The 19,869-nt window shown below is 50.8% G+C and overlaps 1 protein-coding gene across 7 annotated transcripts in view; it reads right to left on the reverse strand.

Moving 5' to 3' along the window:
- The window catches only part of SIPA1L3 (signal induced proliferation associated 1 like 3), a 294,007-nt gene that overhangs the window by 51,940 nt on the left and 222,198 nt on the right, over positions 1–19,869 (reverse strand). For all 7 annotated transcript variants that reach the window (XM_032248947.1, XM_032248941.1, XM_032248942.1 and 4 more), the window contains 3 exons: positions 18,035–18,286; positions 16,463–16,600; positions 5,231–5,358 (listed from right to left, as the gene is read on the reverse strand). In XM_032248947.1, coding sequence (XP_032104838.1) covers positions 5,231–5,358; positions 16,463–16,600; positions 18,035–18,286 — 518 coding nt within the window. The remainder of the gene's footprint in view (positions 1–5,230; positions 5,359–16,462; positions 16,601–18,034; positions 18,287–19,869) is intronic.

A 19,869-nucleotide genomic window follows, 5' to 3' on the forward strand; every position in this document is an offset into this window, starting at 1 on the left:
CAAGGCCCCACAAACTCTGCCCCTGTCCCCTCCCTGACATCAATTCTCACCACATGGGCCTCCTCACCACCACCTGAGGGTCACCAACTAGCTGTTCTCTTTCCCTGGAATGTTCTCATCCCTGCTGACTTCTTTGCATTATTTCAGCCTCACTTGAAATCTGATTTGCTCAGAGATGGCCCCCAAACCCTGTCAATCTCTTTCTGCAACTTTGACAGTTTCCACTTTTTTTTCTTTTCTCTTTTTGAGACAGAGTCTTGCTTTGATGCCTAGGATGCAGTGCAGAACCACAATCACTGCAACCTCCGCCTCCCAGGTTCAAGCAATTCTCTGCCTCAGCCTCCTGAGTAGCTCGGATTACAGGCACCCGCCACCACGCCTGGCTAATTTTGTATTTTTAGTAGAGACAGGGTTTCACCATGTTGGCCAGGATGGTCTCGAACTCCTGACTTCAAGTGATCTGCCTGCCTCGGCCTCCCAAAGTGCTGGGATTACAGATGTGAGCCACCATGCTCAGCCTAGTTTCCACTTTATACTTAGCATTACCGGTTAATATTTTATCATGATTGTGCCCCTGTTATGGTCCAATTCTCCCCCCAGACTGCCTGCTCCAAGAAGGCAGAAAACGTGCCTGCCTGGCTCACCCTGTATCCCTGGCGACCAGCCTGGTGGCATCATCAGTTGAATGCATGCACAGGTGAAAGGCCAACTTCCTCCCCATCCTGGCTGTTCTGAAGTTCTCCTGCCCTGGCTCTGCCCTCAGCTGGCCCTGATCCTGGCCTGGGCCCTCCCCTGGTTCTCTGGATCAGCCTTCAGTGACCTGCTGGCCCTCCTATCCCAACCTCAACATGCCGGGCAGGGGACAGCGTGAGAGACTTGCTAAAATCCCAGCCAGGCACGGTCTCAGGGCAGCTGGTGACCCTGGAGGCACATTCCCAACTTGGGTGCTCTGAGGCCTAGGAAACCCGTTCTAGGGGTGAGGGATTGTGGGTGGAGCTTCCGGAGCCGTTCTGGGACGTGCAGGCCTCCGTTCATATCCCGTGATGCCACTCATCAGCAGTGACCTGGGACAAGTGACAACCTTTCTGTGCCTCATCGTCCTCCTAACTGGGGCAGTCGCAGTGCCCACTCTGTCGCATTCCTCAGATGACTCAACACGAAGGCATGTGTAGTGCTGCACACTTGACAATCCACTAAACTGTGCTGCTGTTACTAGGATGGTTCGCTCCATTGGGGCTGGGCAAACCCCTACATTTGCTGTGAAGCCTGATCCTTTCCATCTTTAGTGAAGTTTCTTTTTTTTTTTGAGACAAAGTCTTGCTCTGTCGCCCAGGCTGGAGTGTAATGTTATGATCATGGCTCACTGCAGCCTCAAACTCTTGGGCTCAAGTGATGCTCCCACCTCAGCCTCTTGAGCAGCTGGGACCATAGGTACGCACTACCATGCCTAGCTATATTTTTAATTTTTTGTAGAGGCAGATGTGGTTGCCCAGGATGGTTGTGAACTCCTAGCCTCAAGGAATCCTCCCACCTCAGCCTCCCAAAGTGCTAGGATTATAGGTGTGAGCCACCATGCCTGGCCTTTTTTCTGGATCTTGAATACATTCTAGAATTCATGATAATTTTTTTTTTTAGATGGTGTCCCACTCTGTCTCCCAGGCTGGAGTACAATGGCACAATCTCAGCTCACTGCAACCTGCACCTCCCAGGTTCAAGCGATTCTCCTTCCTCAGCCTCCTGAGTAGCTGGGATTACAGGCACCCACCACCACACCTGGTTAATTTTTGTATTTTTGGTAGAGATGGGGTTTTATCATGTTGGTCAGGCTGGTCTTGAGCTCCTGACCTCAAGTAATCCACCCGCCTCAACCTCCCAAAGTCCTGGGATTATAGGCGTGAGTCACTGCGCCCGGCCTCATGATGATTTCTAAACACAGATTCCCCTGATCTGTGTGTGCGTGCGGGGTGTGTGTGTGTGTGTGTGTGTGTGTGTGTGTGTGTGTGTCGGCAGCAATTTAGGAGTCGACTATAACAACATCCCAAGGAAGTGGGACTGGAGCCAAGCTCCAGGGAGTAGAAGAGGGAGGGGCAACAGTGAGTTTCTTATTTGGGGCCCATGGTATATGTGGGAAACATTTCCTCCCCATTTTATACTTTCGTGTAATGAAATAGTCAAGCAACACTTCTCTCTTCTTCTGAATTTGGTGAAAAGGAAAAAAAGAGTTCCGAATCTGTCTTGGAGCAAAGATGACAAAATTGCAGGCAGTGATAGGCATGATCAAGTATGCCGAGGACAGGAGCAAACCATGGCAGGCCCTGGAGGCAGCAGAGAGACAGAGGCCCCCGAAGTCCCACCTGCTTCCCTGAAGTCAAACCACTATCCCTGGTTTAAGAGAATCATGGGCTGAGAGGCTGAGGAATTCTCCAGGCCACAAATCTTGGGGCATGCAGCCTCTTCTGTATCCTAGAGTGCCTGGGGGAGCTGGTGTGCTGATGGGGTTGCCTCTCCCAGCTGCCTGGAAATTCTCAAACACTCCCTAAGAGGACATCGGCTCCCACTCTGACATCACTGCTTTCTTTCTTTCTTTTTTTTTTTTTTTTTTGAGACAGTGTCTCACTCTGTCGCCCAGGCTGGTGTGCAGTGGCACGATCTTGGGTCACTGCAGCCTCTGCCTCCCAGGTTCAAGCAATTCTCCTGCCTCAGCCTCCCAAGTAATTGGGATTACAGGCACCCACCACCATACCCCACTAATTTTTATATTTTTAGTAGAGACAGGGTTTCACCATGTTGGTCAGGCTGGTCTCGAGCTCCTGACTTCGTGATCTCCCTGCCTCGGCCTCCCCAAGTGCTGGGATTACAGGTGTGAGCCGCCGCACCCGGCTGACGTCACAGCTTTCTAACACTAGTCATTTGTTTGCTTCCTTCTGAATCCAACCTGCCCATTCATCTGCTGGTTCTCAGCCTTCAAAAGGGCTACAAGTTTGTTCTATAAAATTATGTTTAAAGTATTTATCTGAGTCATCCACGACATGATTAATAATGGGGAAGAAACACATGAGAAGATGCTCAGTCTCAGCAGTCTTCAGAAAAATTCCAATTACAAACAGTGTCGGCCAGGTGTGGTGGCTGGCGCTTGTAATCCCAGCATTCTGGGAGGCCGAGTTAGGAGGATCACTTGAGCTCAGGAGTTCGAGACTAGCCTGGGTAACATGGTAAGACCTTGTATCTATAAAAAAATGTTTTTAAGGCCAGGCGCGGTGGCTCACGCCTATAATCCCAGCACTTTGGGAGGCAAAGGCGGGTGGATCACGAGGTCAAGAGATCGAGACCATCCTGGTCAACATAGTGAAACCCCGTCTCTACTAAAAATACAAAAAATCAGCTGGGCACGGTGGCGCGTGCCTGTAATCCCAGCTACTCAGGAGGCTGAGGCAGGAGAATTGCCTGAACTCAGGAGGCGGAGGTTGCGGTGAGCCGAGATCGCGCCATTGCACTCCAGCCTGGGCAACAAGAGCGAAGCTCCGCCTCAAAAAAAAAAAAAATGTTTTTAAAAATAATAAAATAAAACCACAATGTGATACCACCACATGCACACCAGAATAAATGAAACACAGAGATTGGTGAGAGCATGGAGCAACCAGAACCCTCACGTTGCTGGTTAGACTGTAAGATGCTTTGTCATCTTGGGAAACAGTTTGGCCCCTTCCTATAAAGTTAAACATACTGGCCCGGTGCAGTGGCTCACACCTGTAATCTCAACACTTTGGGAGGCTGAGGAGGGCAGATCACTTGAGGTCAGGAGTTCAAGACCAGCCTGGGCAACGTGTTGAAACTCCATCTCTACTAAAAATACAAAATAGCTGGGCATGGTGGCTCATGCCTGTGTTCCCAGCTACTTGGGAAGCTGAGGCAGGGGAGAATCGCTTGAGTCTGGGAGGTGGAGGTTGCAGTGAGCCGAGATCATGCCACTGCACTCCAGCCTGGGTGACAGAGCGAGACTCTGTCTCAAAAAATAGATAAAATAAAGTTAAATATATAACCTAGCAATTTCACTCCTAGGTGTATACCTTACAGAAATGTAAACACATGCTCATTAAAAGACAAGCACAAGAATGTTCCTAGCAATACTGCTCTAAGCAGCCCAAACTGCAAACAACCCAAATGTCTATCAACACCAGGATGTGGCAATAAACTGTGGCTCATTCAGACAATGGGGGATACCACTCAGATACTGTGATGCTATGTACAATCATGCGGCTGGCTGTCATAAATGTAATGCTGAGTGACAGAAGCCAGACATACATACAGAAAATAGACACAGTGTGATTCTGTATTCTATGAAATTCCAAATCTGGCAAAGCTCACGCCATGAGAAGTAGGACAGGGTTCCTTTGGAGGTACTAACTAGGAGAGGAATGGGGACTTGGGGAGACTGGTCACGTTCTGTTTCCTGCCTGGGTGTGTTCACTCTGTGATAGGTTATTAGATGTGTGCCCATGATGTGGGCCCTTTTCTTTTTTTTTTTTGAGATGGAGTCTCGCTCTGTCATCCAGGCTGGAGTGTAGTGGTGTAATCTTGGCTCACTGCAACCTCTACCTCCCAGGTTCAAATAATTCTCCTGCCTCAGCCTACCGAGTAGCTGGGATTACAGGTGTGCACCACCATGCCTGGCTAATTTTTGTATTTTTAGTGGAGACGGGGTTTCACCATGTTGGCCAGGCTGGTCTCGAACTCCTGACCTCAAGTGATCTGCCCACCTTGGCCTCCCAGAGTTCTGGGATTACAGGTGTGAATCACCGCACCCGGTCAGGTGGGCTCTTAATACGTGCTGTATGTCCATAAAAGTTGAAAACAACATAGAAGGGTTTATGTGATGAAAAGCCACAGGATGCAGTCAGTTCTGCTCCTGAGAGCACCACGTGCTTATTGCTTTTCAGCTACCTTCCCTGGTGGCTCCTAGCTCCGTGTCACACAGCTGCATGCCAGCTCTGGCCTTATCAGCGGGAGCGGACGCCACCTGCCGATGCCCTGTCTGGATGGATGAGGATCTTGCTCGCTGGTTCCGCTGCTCTCCTGGGTGCCCTCTCTAGTCTTACACGTGGCGCTTACAGTTTTCTTTTGTGTTTTATCCGTCACTGACAGGAAGTGGAGTGTTGCCTGTCAAGCTCTAAGTAAGAGGTCCTGAGGAGTGAGGCAGGTGGGTGGGCACAGTGGTTGCTGGGGGCCCTACCTGGCTTCTGGCGTTCCATGGTGCTCTCCTGGCTGGTCAGGCCTCCGGAAGAAGAGTCACCGCTGGACGTCCCATCGTGGCTGAAGTGGGGATCAAGAGATAGCAGGGGGTGTGGGGCGGCCGCATACCTGCAGGGGATGAGAGGAGACCCGCCCAGGGTGAAAGACCGGCCCGTGTCGAAAACCACCCCAGCCTAAGCCTTGTTTGCCGTGGGTTTTAGACACACGGGAGGCTCCGCCGTGGATCAGAGAGAGAAAGCTGCTGGCAAGGCTGGATGAGTAAGCCTGGAAACGTGCTACTAGCTGCGGGTCCGGGATGAGAGTCTCGCCTGGGACGCCTGCCAGGGAGCTGGTGGCGGCAGGGAGCACAGGGCAAGGAGGGTTCCTCAGGGAAGGAGGGGGCAGAGTCTGCTTGGGCAGACAGCCCTAGCCCTGGGCTCATCCAGGGTCCTGTTTTCTGGCTGTGACACTGGGTGAATGTCCCCAGCAGCTACTGCCCCGGGCCTATACTGGGCTGCCTTTTGGTGCAGCAAGCCCTGAGCTGGTCAATTGAGGCTTTAAACCTCACCACACGGCCTCTTGCCTAGACAGATGCAGTCACTTCCTACCCCTGAGCCTCAGTTTCCCTAGCTGTCAAGAGGTGAACACAGTAGGCCCTTCTTCTTAGGACTGAAGGATGCCCTGTTATGCCCAGTGTTTACTGGGGGCTGGTTCCTGACACGTGGTGACTTGGGACACCTGGGTGATGAGCTGGAACTCTGCGTGTCCCCTTTTGCAGCTGGAGCAGGGGACACAGGGAAGACATTGTGGTGCAGAAGCTTGGCTCAGTGCAGCCTGGACCTCCCTGGCTCAAGTAATCCTCCCGCCTCAGCCTACAGAGTACCTGGGACTATAGGCACATGCCATCATGCCTGGCTGATTTTACTTTTTGTAGAGATGGGGGTCTCCCTACATTGCCTAGGCCGGTCTCGAACTCCGGGGCTCAAGCAATCCTCCCACCCTGGCCTAAAGTGCTAGGATTACAGGCTTGAGCCATGCACCCGGCCTGAGCTGCAGTTATTCCATCTGAAAAATGATGTAACATTTTGTACCTCATAGGGCTGTGGAGTGGATGGAATAAAGTTATCCCCTAGACAGAGGTCCTCCTGGAGGCCAGCTCTGCACATCTGCAGGCAAGGCCAGGATTTAAGAGAGGTGGCAGGAGAAGGCTCTCCCTGTGCCCTCATGTCCCAGTGGCATTCTCTCTGTTTTTTGAGACGGGGTCTCACTCTGTCAACCAGGCTGCAGTGCAGTGGCACCATCTCAGCTCACTGCAACCTCTGCCTCCCAGCTCAAGCGATCCTCCCACCTCAGCCTCCTGAGTGGCTGAGACTACAGCTGCATGTTACCATGCCCGGCTAATTTTTAGTATTTTTTGTAGAGATGAGTTTCATCATGTTGCCCAGGCTGGTCTTAAATTCCTGGGCTCAAGTGATCCACCTAGTTCAGCTTCCCAAACCACTGGGACTACAGACGTGAGAGCCATCACGCCCAGCCCCAGTGGCCCTGTCTACACCACGGGGTGAATCTTGTGGACACTTCTAATGCCCTGTACTCCTTGGATCAGAGCTGGTTGTGGCAGAAAGTCTTCTCCCTGCCTGGGGTTGGTTCAGGGACAGGCCTGTGACACAATTTTGGCTGATGAGGCATGAAGGGAGGTCAGAGTTATTTAGACTCCCACAAAACATTTTCAGCTCTCCACTTCCCACCAGGTGGCAGGATGAACTTCCAGGTCTCTTGATTGGCTGAATGGAGCCATGTGACCAGCGCTCGCAGCTGAGCTGTCAGGGAAGTGACTTGGAGATGCTGGCTGACTGGGCAGCCTGGGTCCTGAGAGGTCCCTGCCAATCAGCAGGGGAACAGTATAGGGGCTGAAAAATAAACTTCACTGATTTAAGCCAGGGAGACTTTCAGGTGTCTGTTACCCAGCATGGTCTCACTGAAATGGGAGAATTATGCCCAGAGTCTTCTGGGAAATCTTGCTCTTAAGAGGGATGACAAGAAAAGATGGTCTCTCTTTGTCCTCCAGATGCTGCTGGGTCCAGTTTAACATCACAAGCTGCTGCTGCCATCTTGTTACCAGGCTGCAGGTGAGGCCCACTCTGATAGTGGAAGAGAGGAGACAGAGGGAATCTGGCCCTTGATAATGTGGTCAAGTCGTTGAATTCACCCTCCCTGGAACCTGCCCTGCTCCTGAGCTTCCTTTCCTGTGAGGTAACAAATTCCTACAATGCTTGAGCTAAATTTTGGTTACTTTGGCCAGAAGTACCTCACTGACACAGGCCCTGTGCTCTGGGGAAGTTACTGAGCCTCCAATAATAATGTTGACATTGGCCAGGCACGGTGGCTCACGCCTGTAATCCCAACACTTTAGGAGGCCGAGGCGGGCAAATCACTAGAGCTCAGGAGTTCAAGGCCAGGCTGGCCAACATGGCAAAACCCCATCTCTACTAAAAATACAAACATTAGGTAGGTGTGGTGGTGGTGTGTGCCTGTGGTCCCAGCTACTCAGGAGGCTGAGGCAGGAGAATCACTTGAACTCGGGTGGTGGAAGTTATAGTAAGCAAAGACTGTGCGACTGCACTCCAGCCTGGGTAACAGAGCGAGTCTCTATCTCAAAAAAAAAAAAGTGTTGATATTGCAGTTCTCGGGGTGACTCCTGGCACCTGTACTTTCCACTTGGGAGGATCTGGTGGGGGGAGGTAAGGTGATAAGCTGGGATCCCCCTACATGCCAAAGAGGAAGTAACTGACTTATCCAGGGTCACCCTGCGAGCTCAAAGCCGGGTCTGTCTCTACAAAGACCTTGCTTTAACACCAGGCTTCAATGCCCTGAGCACAGTGGAGGGGTACTTCAAGGGGCACTGCACTCTCTGAAAACTCAACTCACTTGCCAGGAAAAAACACACCATCCTCCCTGCCCTCAACCAGACCTTGCCCCTCTAAAACCTCCAGGAAAGGAAGACAGAGCCAAAACATAGGAAGTACAAAACGTTAATTCTTAACTTTCTCAACGTCTGAGGGCCCAGTTTCCACCAATCAAAGGGATTTTACAAAGGCAACTTTGACTATAAGCAATCTTCACCTTACTAGCTGACTTCACACCTGGCTAGCTGCCTGGTAAAATGTGGCTCCATCATTGCTGGAGATCGGAGTGTTGATGCACTTACTCAGTTTTCCCAGAAAGTCGCTGTGAAATCCTCATCACTCAGGGAAAATGGCTAGATGAGCCCGGGGAGAGCGGAAAGTCTGAGTGGCGGACGCTGCAGGCTGCTCCCCATGACTAGCCTCTCCTTCCTCCTTGGTAACAGGATCCCAACTGTATCTGGGGCAGCAATGAGACCAGCTTGCCAGACTACATGTCCCAGGATCCCTTGCAGCTCTGGCCAATGAGATACAACTGGAAGTGCCACATGTGACTTCCAGCCTCGCAGCCTCCTCAGGAGTGTGCTGCGGGTGCCTTTGCCTCACTGCCTCCTCAAGGCTGCAGCTTGAACAGCCACCTTGAACCAGCAGGCAAAAGGCCAAGGACAGCGATACATCAAGGAGGAGGGGCCTGGTTTCCCGTCAATGTGGGGAAAGAAACGATCTTGTCAGAACCACTGTTTTCTATACTATGCAGCTAAACCTAATTGGATAGACCCTCTTTAGTTGGGTATATTTTGCCTTGTTTCATCTCTCAGCTACTGTCCCCAATCAGACAACCTGTACTTTATCCAACCATGTACTTCTCTTGCTAACAAGACGTTTTTTTTTTTCTGAGATGGTGTCTTGCTCTATTGCTTATATTGCTTAGGCAGGAGTGCAGAAGTGACGCGAACTTCCACTTCCAGGGTTCAAGCAATTCTCTTGCCTCAGCCACTGGAGGGATGACAAGCACATGCCAAGATGTCGGGATAATTTTTTTTTTTTTTTTTTTTTTGTGAGACCAAAACTAACTCTGTCACCCAGGCTGGAGTGCAATGGTGTGATCTCAGCTCACTGCAACCTCCACCTGCTGGGTTCAAGTGATTCTCCTGCCTCAGCCTCCTGAGTAGCTGGGATTACAGGTGTTTGCCACCAAGCCCAGCTAATTTTTGTATTTTTAGTAGAGATGGGGTTTCACCACATTGACCAGGTTGGTCTCAAACTCCTGACCTCAGGTAATCCACCCACCTCGGCCTCCCAAAGTGCTGGGATTACAGGCGTGAGCCACTGTGCCCCGCTCAACTAACAAGACTTTTTATTATCCCAATGCAAACTGACCTATGTTGACCATTCACTGGGATGCTGAATATATTCCATTTGGGGCCATACCTATTACTGCCCAATTTTGGTCAAACTGATTAGAAATTGGGACATCCGGCCGGGCGCGGTGGCTCACGCCTATAATCCCAGCACTTTGGGAGGCTGAGGCGGGTGGATCACGAGGTCAGGAGATCGAGACCATCCTGGTCAACATGGTGAAACCCCGTCTCTACTAAAAATACAAAACATTAGCTGGGCATGGTGGCACGTGCCTGTAATCCCAGCTACTCAGGAGGCTGAGGCAGGAGAATTGCCTGAACCCAGGAGGCGGAGGTTGCGGTGAGCCGAGATCGTGCCATTGCACTCCAGCCTGGGTAACAAGAGCAAAACTCCGTCTCAAAAAAAAAAAAGAAAAAAAAAAAGAAATTGGGACATCCCAGCCTTTCATCACACACAGCTCTGGAGAAACATCCTTGGCAGAAGAGAAGATCAAATTGCCGTCTTTAACCTCATCTGAGTAATTTTAAAGTAATTATCTCTTCTTGGAAGATGAAATCACTTCACAGATAAAGGGTCTGGGGCTTTGGGAGGAGCTGACTAGCTGCGGTTTCAGGTGTCTGCAGGCAGAAGCTGGAGGAGACTCTGGGGAGGCACCTTACGGTGGGGCGGGGTCGGGCTATGAGACGCTGACTTGAGCTTCCCTCTCAGCTGTGGAGGAAAGTACCAAGACAGACAGGACTGTGGGCAGGAGCCTTGCCCGGGCAGAGAGCTCCAGCCTGCTCTGTCAATATCCCACACTGACCAGTGGGAAAAACAGGTGAATGACAGGATGCCTGGGTAAAATGATGGTCAGATGGCGTAGCTTTGTTGGCTGCCACCCCAGCAGCCATCACCTTCTCCATCCCTGCTTGGTGGAGCCCAGATTCCACTCTGGTAGCCAGCCCTCTGTCACACGACTTGAGTAAATCCTGACAGTTAACAGGCATGGGATGCAGTGTGACCCTGCCAGGGGCTGAGGGGTGGGCAAGTGATCTAGTTTCTTCCCTCTTAATTAACTGATTATTTTTGAGACAGGGTCTCACTCTGTCACCCAGGCTGGAGTGCAATGTAGCACACCTGGCTCACTGACACCTTGACCGCCTGGGGCCAAGCATGCCTCCCACCTCAGCTTCCTGAAGTGCTGTGTCAGGGTCAGCCCTCTGGAACCATAGACCTGGGTTCTCATCCTGGCTCTGTTACATCCTGGCAGAGTGACCTTAGCCCAGTGAATTCAACTCACTAAGCTGCAGTTTCCCCTCTAAAATGAGGGTCATTAAACTACCCACCTCAAGGAGTTGCTGGGAGGACTCACTGAGATCATGCATATAGATTGATGGAACCCAGAAACAGATCCACACAAGTATATCCAATTAATTCTGCACTCCCCCATTTTTGCCTTAAGGAACAAAAGCAGTACAGTGGAGTGGGGGTAACCTTTTCAACAAATGGCACTGCAGTAAATCAGACAACAGTAGGCAATAAAGCAACCTCCATGTAAACCTCTCACCTTATACAAGAATTAACTAAAACAAACAAAACTCAAAATGGATCACAGACTTAAATGTAAAACAGTAAAACTTCCAAAAAAAAAAACACACAAGAAAATCTTCAGGACCCAGGACTAAGCAGAGTTCTTAGACAACACCAAGCACCTGATCCATAAAATTAAAAAAGAAAATAAAAAGCTCATTTGGGCCTTATCGAAATAAAAAAACTTAGGCCAGGTTTGGTGGCTCATCCCAGCACTTTGGGAGGCTGAGGCAGGAGGATCACTTTAGCCCAGGAGTTCACGACCAGCTGGCCAACATGGTGAAACGCTGTCTCTACTAAAAATACAAAAATTAGCTGGGTGGGTGTTGCGTACCTGTAATCCCAGCTTCTTGGGAGGCTGTGGCATGAGAATCGCTTGAACCTGGGAGGCGGAAGTTGCAGTGAGCCAAGATGGCACCACTGCACTCCAGCCTGGGCAACAGAGCAAGACTCCATCTCAAATAAATAAATAAAAAATAAAAAACTTTTGTTCTGTGAAAGACCCTGTAAAAATGACAAAAAGACAAACTAAAGGCTGGGAGGAAATATTTGCAAATCGCATATCTGACAAAGGACTTGTATTTAGAATATCCAAAGAACTCTCAGACACTGAACAACATTGCATCCAGTTAGAAGACGCGCAAAAGGCACGCACAGGCAGTTCACTGAGGAGGATATACGGTTGGCAAATAAGACACGAAAAGGCGTTCAACATCGTTAGCCATTAGCAACATGCAAATTAAAATCACAATGAGACATCACTGCACACCTATCAAAATAGCTAAAATGAAACACGGTGACAACGCCAAATGGTGATGAGGATGTGGAGACCCGGATCACTCACACTCTGCTGGTGGGAATGTAAAATGATACAGACACTCTGGAAAACAGTTTGGCAGTTCCTTTTAAAACTAAAAATGGATTTACCATACGGTAAGCAATTGTACTCCTGGGCATTTATCCCAGAGAAATGAAAACTTATTTTCATGCAGAAACCTGTATGCCTGAATGTACATGTTCACCGCATGAATATTTATAATAGCCAAAACTCGGAAACTACCCAAATTGTCTTTTTTTTTTTTTTTTTAAGATAGTCTCGCCTTGTTGCCCAGGCTGCAGTGCAATAGTGTGATTTCAGCTTGCTGCAACCTCTGCCTCCCAGGTTCAAGCGATTCTCTTGCCTCAGCCTTCCGAGTAGCTGGGATTATAGGCATGTGCCACCATGCCTGGCTAATTTTTTGTATCTTTAGTAGAGACGGAGTTTTACCATGTTGGCCAGGCTGGCCTTGAACTCCTGATCTTGTGATCCACAAGCTTTGGCCCAAATGTCTTTCTTTTTAATTTTTTTATTATTTTTTATTTTAATTTATTTATTATTTATTATTATTTTTTTTAAAGATAAGAGACGGGGTTTCACCATATTGGCCAGGCTGGTCTCAAACCCCTGACCTTGTGATCCGCCCACTTCGGCCTCCCAAAGTGCTGGGATTACAGGCGTGAGCCACCGCGTTCGGCCTAAATTTTTAACGTTTTAAAAAATTTTAGCTGAGCGTGGTGGCTCACGCCTATAATCCCAGCGTTTTGGGAGGCTGAGGGTGGGCAAATCACCTGAGGTCAGGAGTTCAAGACCAGCCTGGCCAACATGGTGAACACGTCTCTACCAAAAACACAAAAATTAGCCGGGCATGGTGGTGCATGCCCATAATGCCAGCTACTCGGGAGGCTGAGGCAGGACAATCACTTGAACCTGGAGCAGAGATTGTGCCACTGCACTCCAGCCGGGGCAACAGAGCAAGACTCCGTCTCAAAAAAGAAAATTATTTCAACCCAGGAGCATAGATTCAAAGTGTGCTGAATATGCCCTCCCTCAAATGTCTTTTCATGGGTGAGCGGTTAAACTGTGGTATATCCAGACCATGGAATAAACAGCATAATAAATGAGACTTGCAACAATGTGGATGAACCTTAAGGATATTCTGCTAAGTAAAAAAGACAACCTCTAAAGGATACATATGTCTGATTCCTTTTATCTAACATTCATGAAATAATAATTAAAGAGACAGGCTGGGTGCAGTGGCTCATGCCTGTAATGCCAGCACTGTGGGATGCCCACGTGGGAGGATGGCTTGAAACAAGGACTTCAGGATCAGTCTGGGCAACACAGCGAGACCTCGTCTCTATGAAAGAAAAGAAAAATTGGCTGGGTGTGGTGGTGCATGCCTGTAGTCCTAGCACTTACAGGGCTGAGGTGGAAGGATTGCCTGAGTCCAGGAGAGGGAGGCCTCAGTGAGCTATGATCGTGCCATTGCACTCCAGCCTGGCTGACAGAGTGAGGCTCTGTCTCCAAAAAAAAAGAGCCTCAGAACAGATGAATGGTGAATGGCTGCCAGGGTTAGGAATGGGAGGAGGAGACGGGTGTGGCTATGAAAGGGTAGCATGAGGCACCTCGTGATGGTTACACAAGACTCCACATGTGATAAAACTGCACAGAGCTACAGACACACACACAGAAATGAGTGCATGTATAACTGGTGAATTCTGAATAAGCCGTAGGCCTGTACCCACGTCAACCTCTTGCTCTGATATTGCGTCACAATCATACAAGACATTAACAACAGGGAAGGCTGCGTGAAGGGGTCACAAGTCCTCCCTGTATGTTTTTTTGACAACTTCCTGTGACTCAATAATTATTTAAAATAATAATAATAATAATAAAGGGAGATACCAAGACCTTACGGGGGGAAAAATAGCTCCCAAGAGCTTTTCGTAACACCACTGCCACCTCCTTTGTTACTGGTGAGTTGCTCTGACTGCCTTTTCTAACCTTAGCCCCTGCTGTCGCCTGAGTGCCCCCACACCCCATGTTCTCCACATACCAGTTTCCTCTCTGATTCACCTGCATTTCACGGCGTCCTGCTTGTTCACAACTGTGGCCTTTTCTCTGTCTGGAATGGCCTTTTCCCTCCTCTCTGTGGCAAACTCCTGTTAGTCCCTTAAAGTTCTGGTCAGATACCACCTCCTACAGGCAGCCAGCCTAGACCTCCAGGGCTGGGCCGTGTTCCCTCCTCCTCTGTTAGAGTGCTCATTAGAGCACTTTCCACCACAGTCAGCAAGGGCTGACAACAGAACTCCTGGTAACCAAGTATCTCAAATATTCCTCCTGGCACGCAGAAAGCTCTTGAGACCCTTTATGGAATGAAAGCTGAATGGCGGCTACTGGAAAAAGAAATAGTGGGTATGTTTCCCCAATTTAACAAGAGGCTGAGAATTTGACAATGGATGAGTGTGGCAACTCTCAGAGCATGGTCCCTGGTGTAGCACCCTGAACCTACCAAGTCAGGAATTCAAGGCTCAGGCCCAGTATTTTAACAAGTCCTCCTCTGGGTGATTCCAATGCCTGCTAAAGATTGAGAACCACTGGTTTAGTGGCCTGATCCCTGGTCTTAAGGCAGGTGGGTTTTTTTTTTGAGAGGGAGTCTCACTCTGTCACCGAGGCTGAGGTGCAGTGGCGCATTGTTGGCTCGCTGCAGCCTCCGCCTCCCAGGTTCAAGTGATTCTCCCATCTCAGCCTCCCAAACAGCTGGGATTACAGGGCCATGCCACCACGCCCAGTTAATTTTTGTATTTTTAGTACAGACAGAGTTTCACCATGCTGGCCAGGATGGTCTTGATCTCTTGACCCTGTGATCCGCCCACCTCAGCCTCCCGAAGTTCTGGGATTACAAGTGTGAGCCACTGCGCCTGGCCAGTCGCTTCATTTTAACAAACCTGCATACTCCATCCTTTCATCCAATATATACCAAAGATGAGCCACGTGTCAGACCCTGTGCTATGAGACGGGAGGCCTTGGAGAGCACGCTTACTCTCTCTCTCTGTGTTTCTCTCTCGCTCTCTCACAGGTGCACACACATGCACGTGTGCAAGCACACGCACTTAGCTGGCTAATAAGGATGGTGAATGCTTAAGGCCATGGTCAGAAAATACACAGGGAACTGGGGGGCAGTGACTTGCCTCAAGAGGGAGGTCCAGGGAAGGGTTCTGGAGGGAGCACAGGAGCTCGAGTTCGTAGGATGGGGGGGAGTGTGGGTGAGGAGTGTGAAGCAAGTCCAGGCCAAGGCAAGAATACAGTCAAGGGTCTGAAATACAGTCCCTCAAGGAAGCTGGGAGTGGCCGTGTGGCTGATACGTGGCACTGCAGGAGGCTCAGAAGGTACCAGGGGCCCTCGTGGCCACAGGGAGGGGGCCAAAGCTGTGCCGTAACGGCTCTGGAGTGGTGACAGGGTTTGGAACAGGAGACAGGAATGGTCAGATATAGAAAGATCTGGCAGGGTGCGCTGGCTCACACCTGTAATCCTAGCACTTTGGGAGGCCGAGGCAGGTGGATCACTTGAGGCCAGGAATTCGAGACCAGACTGGTCAACAGGGTGAAACTCCGTCTCTACTAAAAATACAAAAATTAGCTGGGCATGGGGACGGGAGCCTATAATCCCAGCTACTAGGGAGCCTGAGGCAGGAGAATCGCTTGAAACTGGGAGGTGGAGATTGCAGTGAGCCGAGATCGCGCCACTGCACACCAGCCTGGGCGACAGAGTGGTCTCAAAAAAAAAAAAAAAGGCATAGGAAGAGCCCTCTGGCTGCTGAGCAGAGCGGGGACCAGAGGAGGTGAGATGAAGGCTGGAAACCCACTGTGGTGGCCTGGGCAAGACAGCAGGGAAAAGAGGAGGGGTGGGTGACAGAGATGCTCAGGAGGTGGACTGCAGGGAGGAGGAGGAAGGGGACATTCAAAGGATGAGGCCCACAGCTCAGGCCCAAGGACTGAGATTGGTGTGGCTGCCCCTGAACCAGAATCCTGGAAGCGGAGGAAAAACAGAGGGCACCAGGGCTGAAGGCAGCTGGGCAATCAGCTCAGCTGGAGCCAGAGCCTAAAGGGCCTTGAATGCCAAGTTTACCCTGAGGGCACTGGGGAGCCACGGAGGGTTTGGGGAGATCTCTCAGGCTGCCAGCTTGCAGATGGACCCAAGGGGGCAGAAGGGAAGCCTGAAATATTTTGAAAACTGGGTAATGCTGGCAGCATGGTCCGAGGGGCTTAGGGCTGGAGAGAGTTAGGTGCGTGGTCGTGGTGGATGGTGGAAGCTCTTGCCTGAGCCATGACACAGGCGTCAAGAGAACAGCAATAAAAATTCTGCTGCATGGAAAGCCAACGATGGGTCCTGCCCAGCCCAGCCCAGTTTAGCTCTAAAACATGAGACAACCACCCCATGGGGCTCCTTTGAAGACCTTTGGGGATCCAGAAACCCCAAAAATGGCAAATAAAATTGTGGGGGTGTGCATTTTCTGGGGAAGAAGGAGCCACAGCTTTTATCAGATCCCTTAACATGAAAAGAATGGAGAGAGGCTGACCTTTCTGGGGATGGCTTGTATCTCACGTAGGTGGCCGAGCCGGGGGTGGAGAAGCTCCCAGAAGGCTGTCGGTAGGGAGGGACTCTGTCGGCCCCTGCTGGTGATACTGTGTAAGGGGTTTCTGGGAAGCTGACTGGCCTGGAAGGAGACAGGGGAGGAAGGAGTCAGGGGTGAGTGGGAGGGTACCCTTGCCCTGAGAGGACAGATTTATGGACAGACAGACAGATCTTCCCCCGTCAAGCCACATCCCTTCTGCTATCCACCGCTTAGGATGAAGGGGAGGATGCTGAGCATAGGGCGAGAGAAGCCAGGATGCCCCTGGGCTCCCTCTTCCCGGAGCCACTGCAGCCGCCCCAGCCCACAGCTTCTGCAGTGTAACAGGGGCTGCCCAAGACCGTTCTCGCCTCCCCTCACCTGGGGACAAGATGTCCCTCTGCGAGTTGGATTCCTTCATTTTTTGGAAAATTTTCTTTTTATCTTTTAATATATAGTATCTTCAAAAGACTGTCTGTAACTTATATTTGTCATCATCATAAAACTCCCTGAAGCTTCCACCCAACCCCAGGACTAGAATGGTGGTGATAACATCTACCCATGGGCTTCCGCACTTCCCATTTCCCTGCCTCCTCCAAAAAGAAATCACGGCTGGGCATGGTGGCTCACGCCTGTAATCCCAGCACTTTGGAAGGCCAAGGTGGGTGAATCATGAGGTCAGGAGCTCGAGACCAGCCTGGCCAACATGGTTAAATCCCGTCTCTACTAAAAATACAAAAAAATTAGCCAGGCGTGGTGGCAGGCGCCTGTAGTCCCAGCTACTTGGGAGGATGAGGCAGGAGAATCGCTTGAACTTGGGAGGCAGAGGTTGCAATGAGCTGAGACCGTGCCACAGCACTCCAGCCTGGGCAACAGGGCGACTCTGTCTCAAAAAAGAATTCACTGTCCTAAATTTTGTGATTATCAGTCTCTTCACCTTAAAAAAAACAGTTTTAATTTTTTATCTTTTTCCGAGATGAGGTATTGCTCAGTCTGGAGCGCAGTAGTGCAATCACAGCTCACTGCAGCCTGGAACTCCTGGCTCAAGCCATCCTCCCACTTCAGCCTCTTGGGCAGCTGGGACCACAGGCGTGCATCATGCCTGGCTCATTTGTGATAAATGTTTTTTTTACAGAGCCAGGGTTCTACTATGTTGCCCAAGCTGGTCTCTAACTCCTGGCCTCAAGCAATGCTCCTGCCTTGACCTCTCAAAATGTTGGGATTATAGGCGTGAGCCACTGTGTCCAGCCTAAAAAAGCAGTTTTAATTTAATTTAATTGTCTACTTAGTATAGTGGATTTCCAACTCAGATGCTGAGCTCCCCAGCATTGGGTCCTCAAACAAGAGCCCCACAGTGAAAGCTGAAGGGAAGGAGGGAGGGACGAACAATGGAGACAGAAGCATAAGAAGGAAGGTCGAAAGCCTGAGGCGAGGAAGAGGATGGAGGAAAATAGTGTGGAGAGGGAGGGTCGGAGGACAGGTTCGGTCAGGTGGGGGTTGGGCAGTATTCGTCCCCCCACCCCCCACCAAAGTGCTTACCTCTTGCTGTGCAGTGGCTGGGACTCCCGGAAGGGGACCATGGGGGTCTGCTTCGGGGGCCGGCTCAGGGACTGGGCGTGGCCAGGGGTGGTGGGAGTGGTCCACTTGGAGGCTGGTAGAGAGTTATGGGATGCAGGCCCACTCCATTGCCAGGGAGCATTGCTGCGGTAGGGGGGCCGGCCCCCAGGAGTGATGCTTTCCTGCTCTGTCTTGGGCTCCGAGGTATTCATGTCATAGGTCTCCGGCCAACCCCTGGGGAGAAAAACTGCGTCACTCAGAAAGGCCCCAGCCCACCAGCACGTGGGCCTGCTGTCTAGGCTGGGTTTTCCTGACCCAATATGAACCAGGATGACCTATTTTTTTTTTTTTTTGAGACAGAATCTCACTCTGTCACCCAGGGTGGAGTACAGTGGCATGATCTCGGCTCATTGCAACCTCTGCCTCCTGGGTTCAAGAATTCTCGTGCCTCAGCCTCCTGAATAAGCGGCACCATACCTGGCTAATTTTTGTACTTTTAGTAGAGAAGGAGTTTCACCACCGTGGCCAGGCTGGTCTTGAACTCCTGATCTCAGGTGATCCACCCATCTCAGCCTCCCAAAGTCCTGGGATAATAGGCGTGAGCCTCTGTACCTGGCCAGGTATGGCCTATTTTAAAAGTTGAGTGAATACCCCTTAAAATGGTCTGAAACTTACCAGCTCAGTCTTCAACCAGGACAGGACCCAAGACAGGGGCTCTGACTGCCTGGTCCTTTCCACCTCATCTCCTCTCCCCTCCTCCCACTCTCTCTGTTCCCTCCCCTCGCTTCTACCTGACCCAGGCCACACGTCTGCCTGTGTCCTCCATGGACCTGCCTGGCCCCCCTTGGCGGTACTCGGGGCCAGAAAAGCAGATGTCCTCAGAATCAAAGGACAGTATCTGCCTTGTTCCAAAGACTCTTAAAGGCAGCTGGAAGAGAAGGTGACCTACTTTGCAGGGTGGTTTAAAAAAAAAAAAAGCCATGAAATCCACAATCTTGAAATAGATGCAGAGAGGCCTGTGACTCCCCCTAGACCAGGCTGGCACCTGCACCGGGGTACTCCTGGCTTGAGGTGGGGAGATCTGCGGCGGGGCTGGCATTCTCCACTGCCACTGCAGTGCTGCATGGGAGGGGCCCCAAGCCCGAGGATGAGGCCGGGGCAGTGCTCGGAAAATCCACCTCCCGGCAGCTGTGAGAGCTGAGCTCAGAGGAGCCTTCAGCCTGGAAGCTCCCATGCCCCCATCGAGCTGATCCTCTGAGGGTCTCCTGAGTTTCCTGGAGCCACCCGGTTCAAGGCCACCCAGCAAAAGATCTGGTAGATATGGTGGTTCAGAGGCTGCTATGGTCTGGATGTGGGTTCCCCCAGTAGTCATGTGTTGGAAACTTAACCCCCAATGCCACTGTTGGGAGGTGGAGCCTGGTGGGAGGAGCTCAGGGCCCAGCCCTCATGAATGGATGAATGCTGCTATAAAAAGGGCTTGCAGGAGTGGGTTCTCTGCGCTTCTGCTGTGTGTGGACATGGTGTTCCTCTCCTCCAGAGGTCACAGTGTTCAAGGGACCATCTTGGAAGCAGAAAGACCAGGCCCTATCCTGCCAATGACTGGATCTTGAACTTGCAGCCCCCAGAACTGTGAGAAATGTATTTCTGTTCTTTATAAGTTATTCCATCTCGTATTCTGTCATCACAGCACAAAACAGACTAAGGCAGAGGTGGATGCGCTCTGGCACCCAGGGCCTAACACACCACCCCTCAGTAGCATCAGGGCTGGAGCCAACACGCAGCAGTGTCTTCTGGCTGTCTCTGGATTGGCAGCTGCC

This window comes from Sapajus apella, unplaced genomic scaffold (assembly GCF_009761245.1).
Source record: "Sapajus apella isolate SASKATOON/1434 unplaced genomic scaffold, GSC_monkey_1.0 scaffold68, whole genome shotgun sequence".
Taxonomy (NCBI): Eukaryota; Metazoa; Chordata; class Mammalia; order Primates; family Cebidae; genus Sapajus; species Sapajus apella.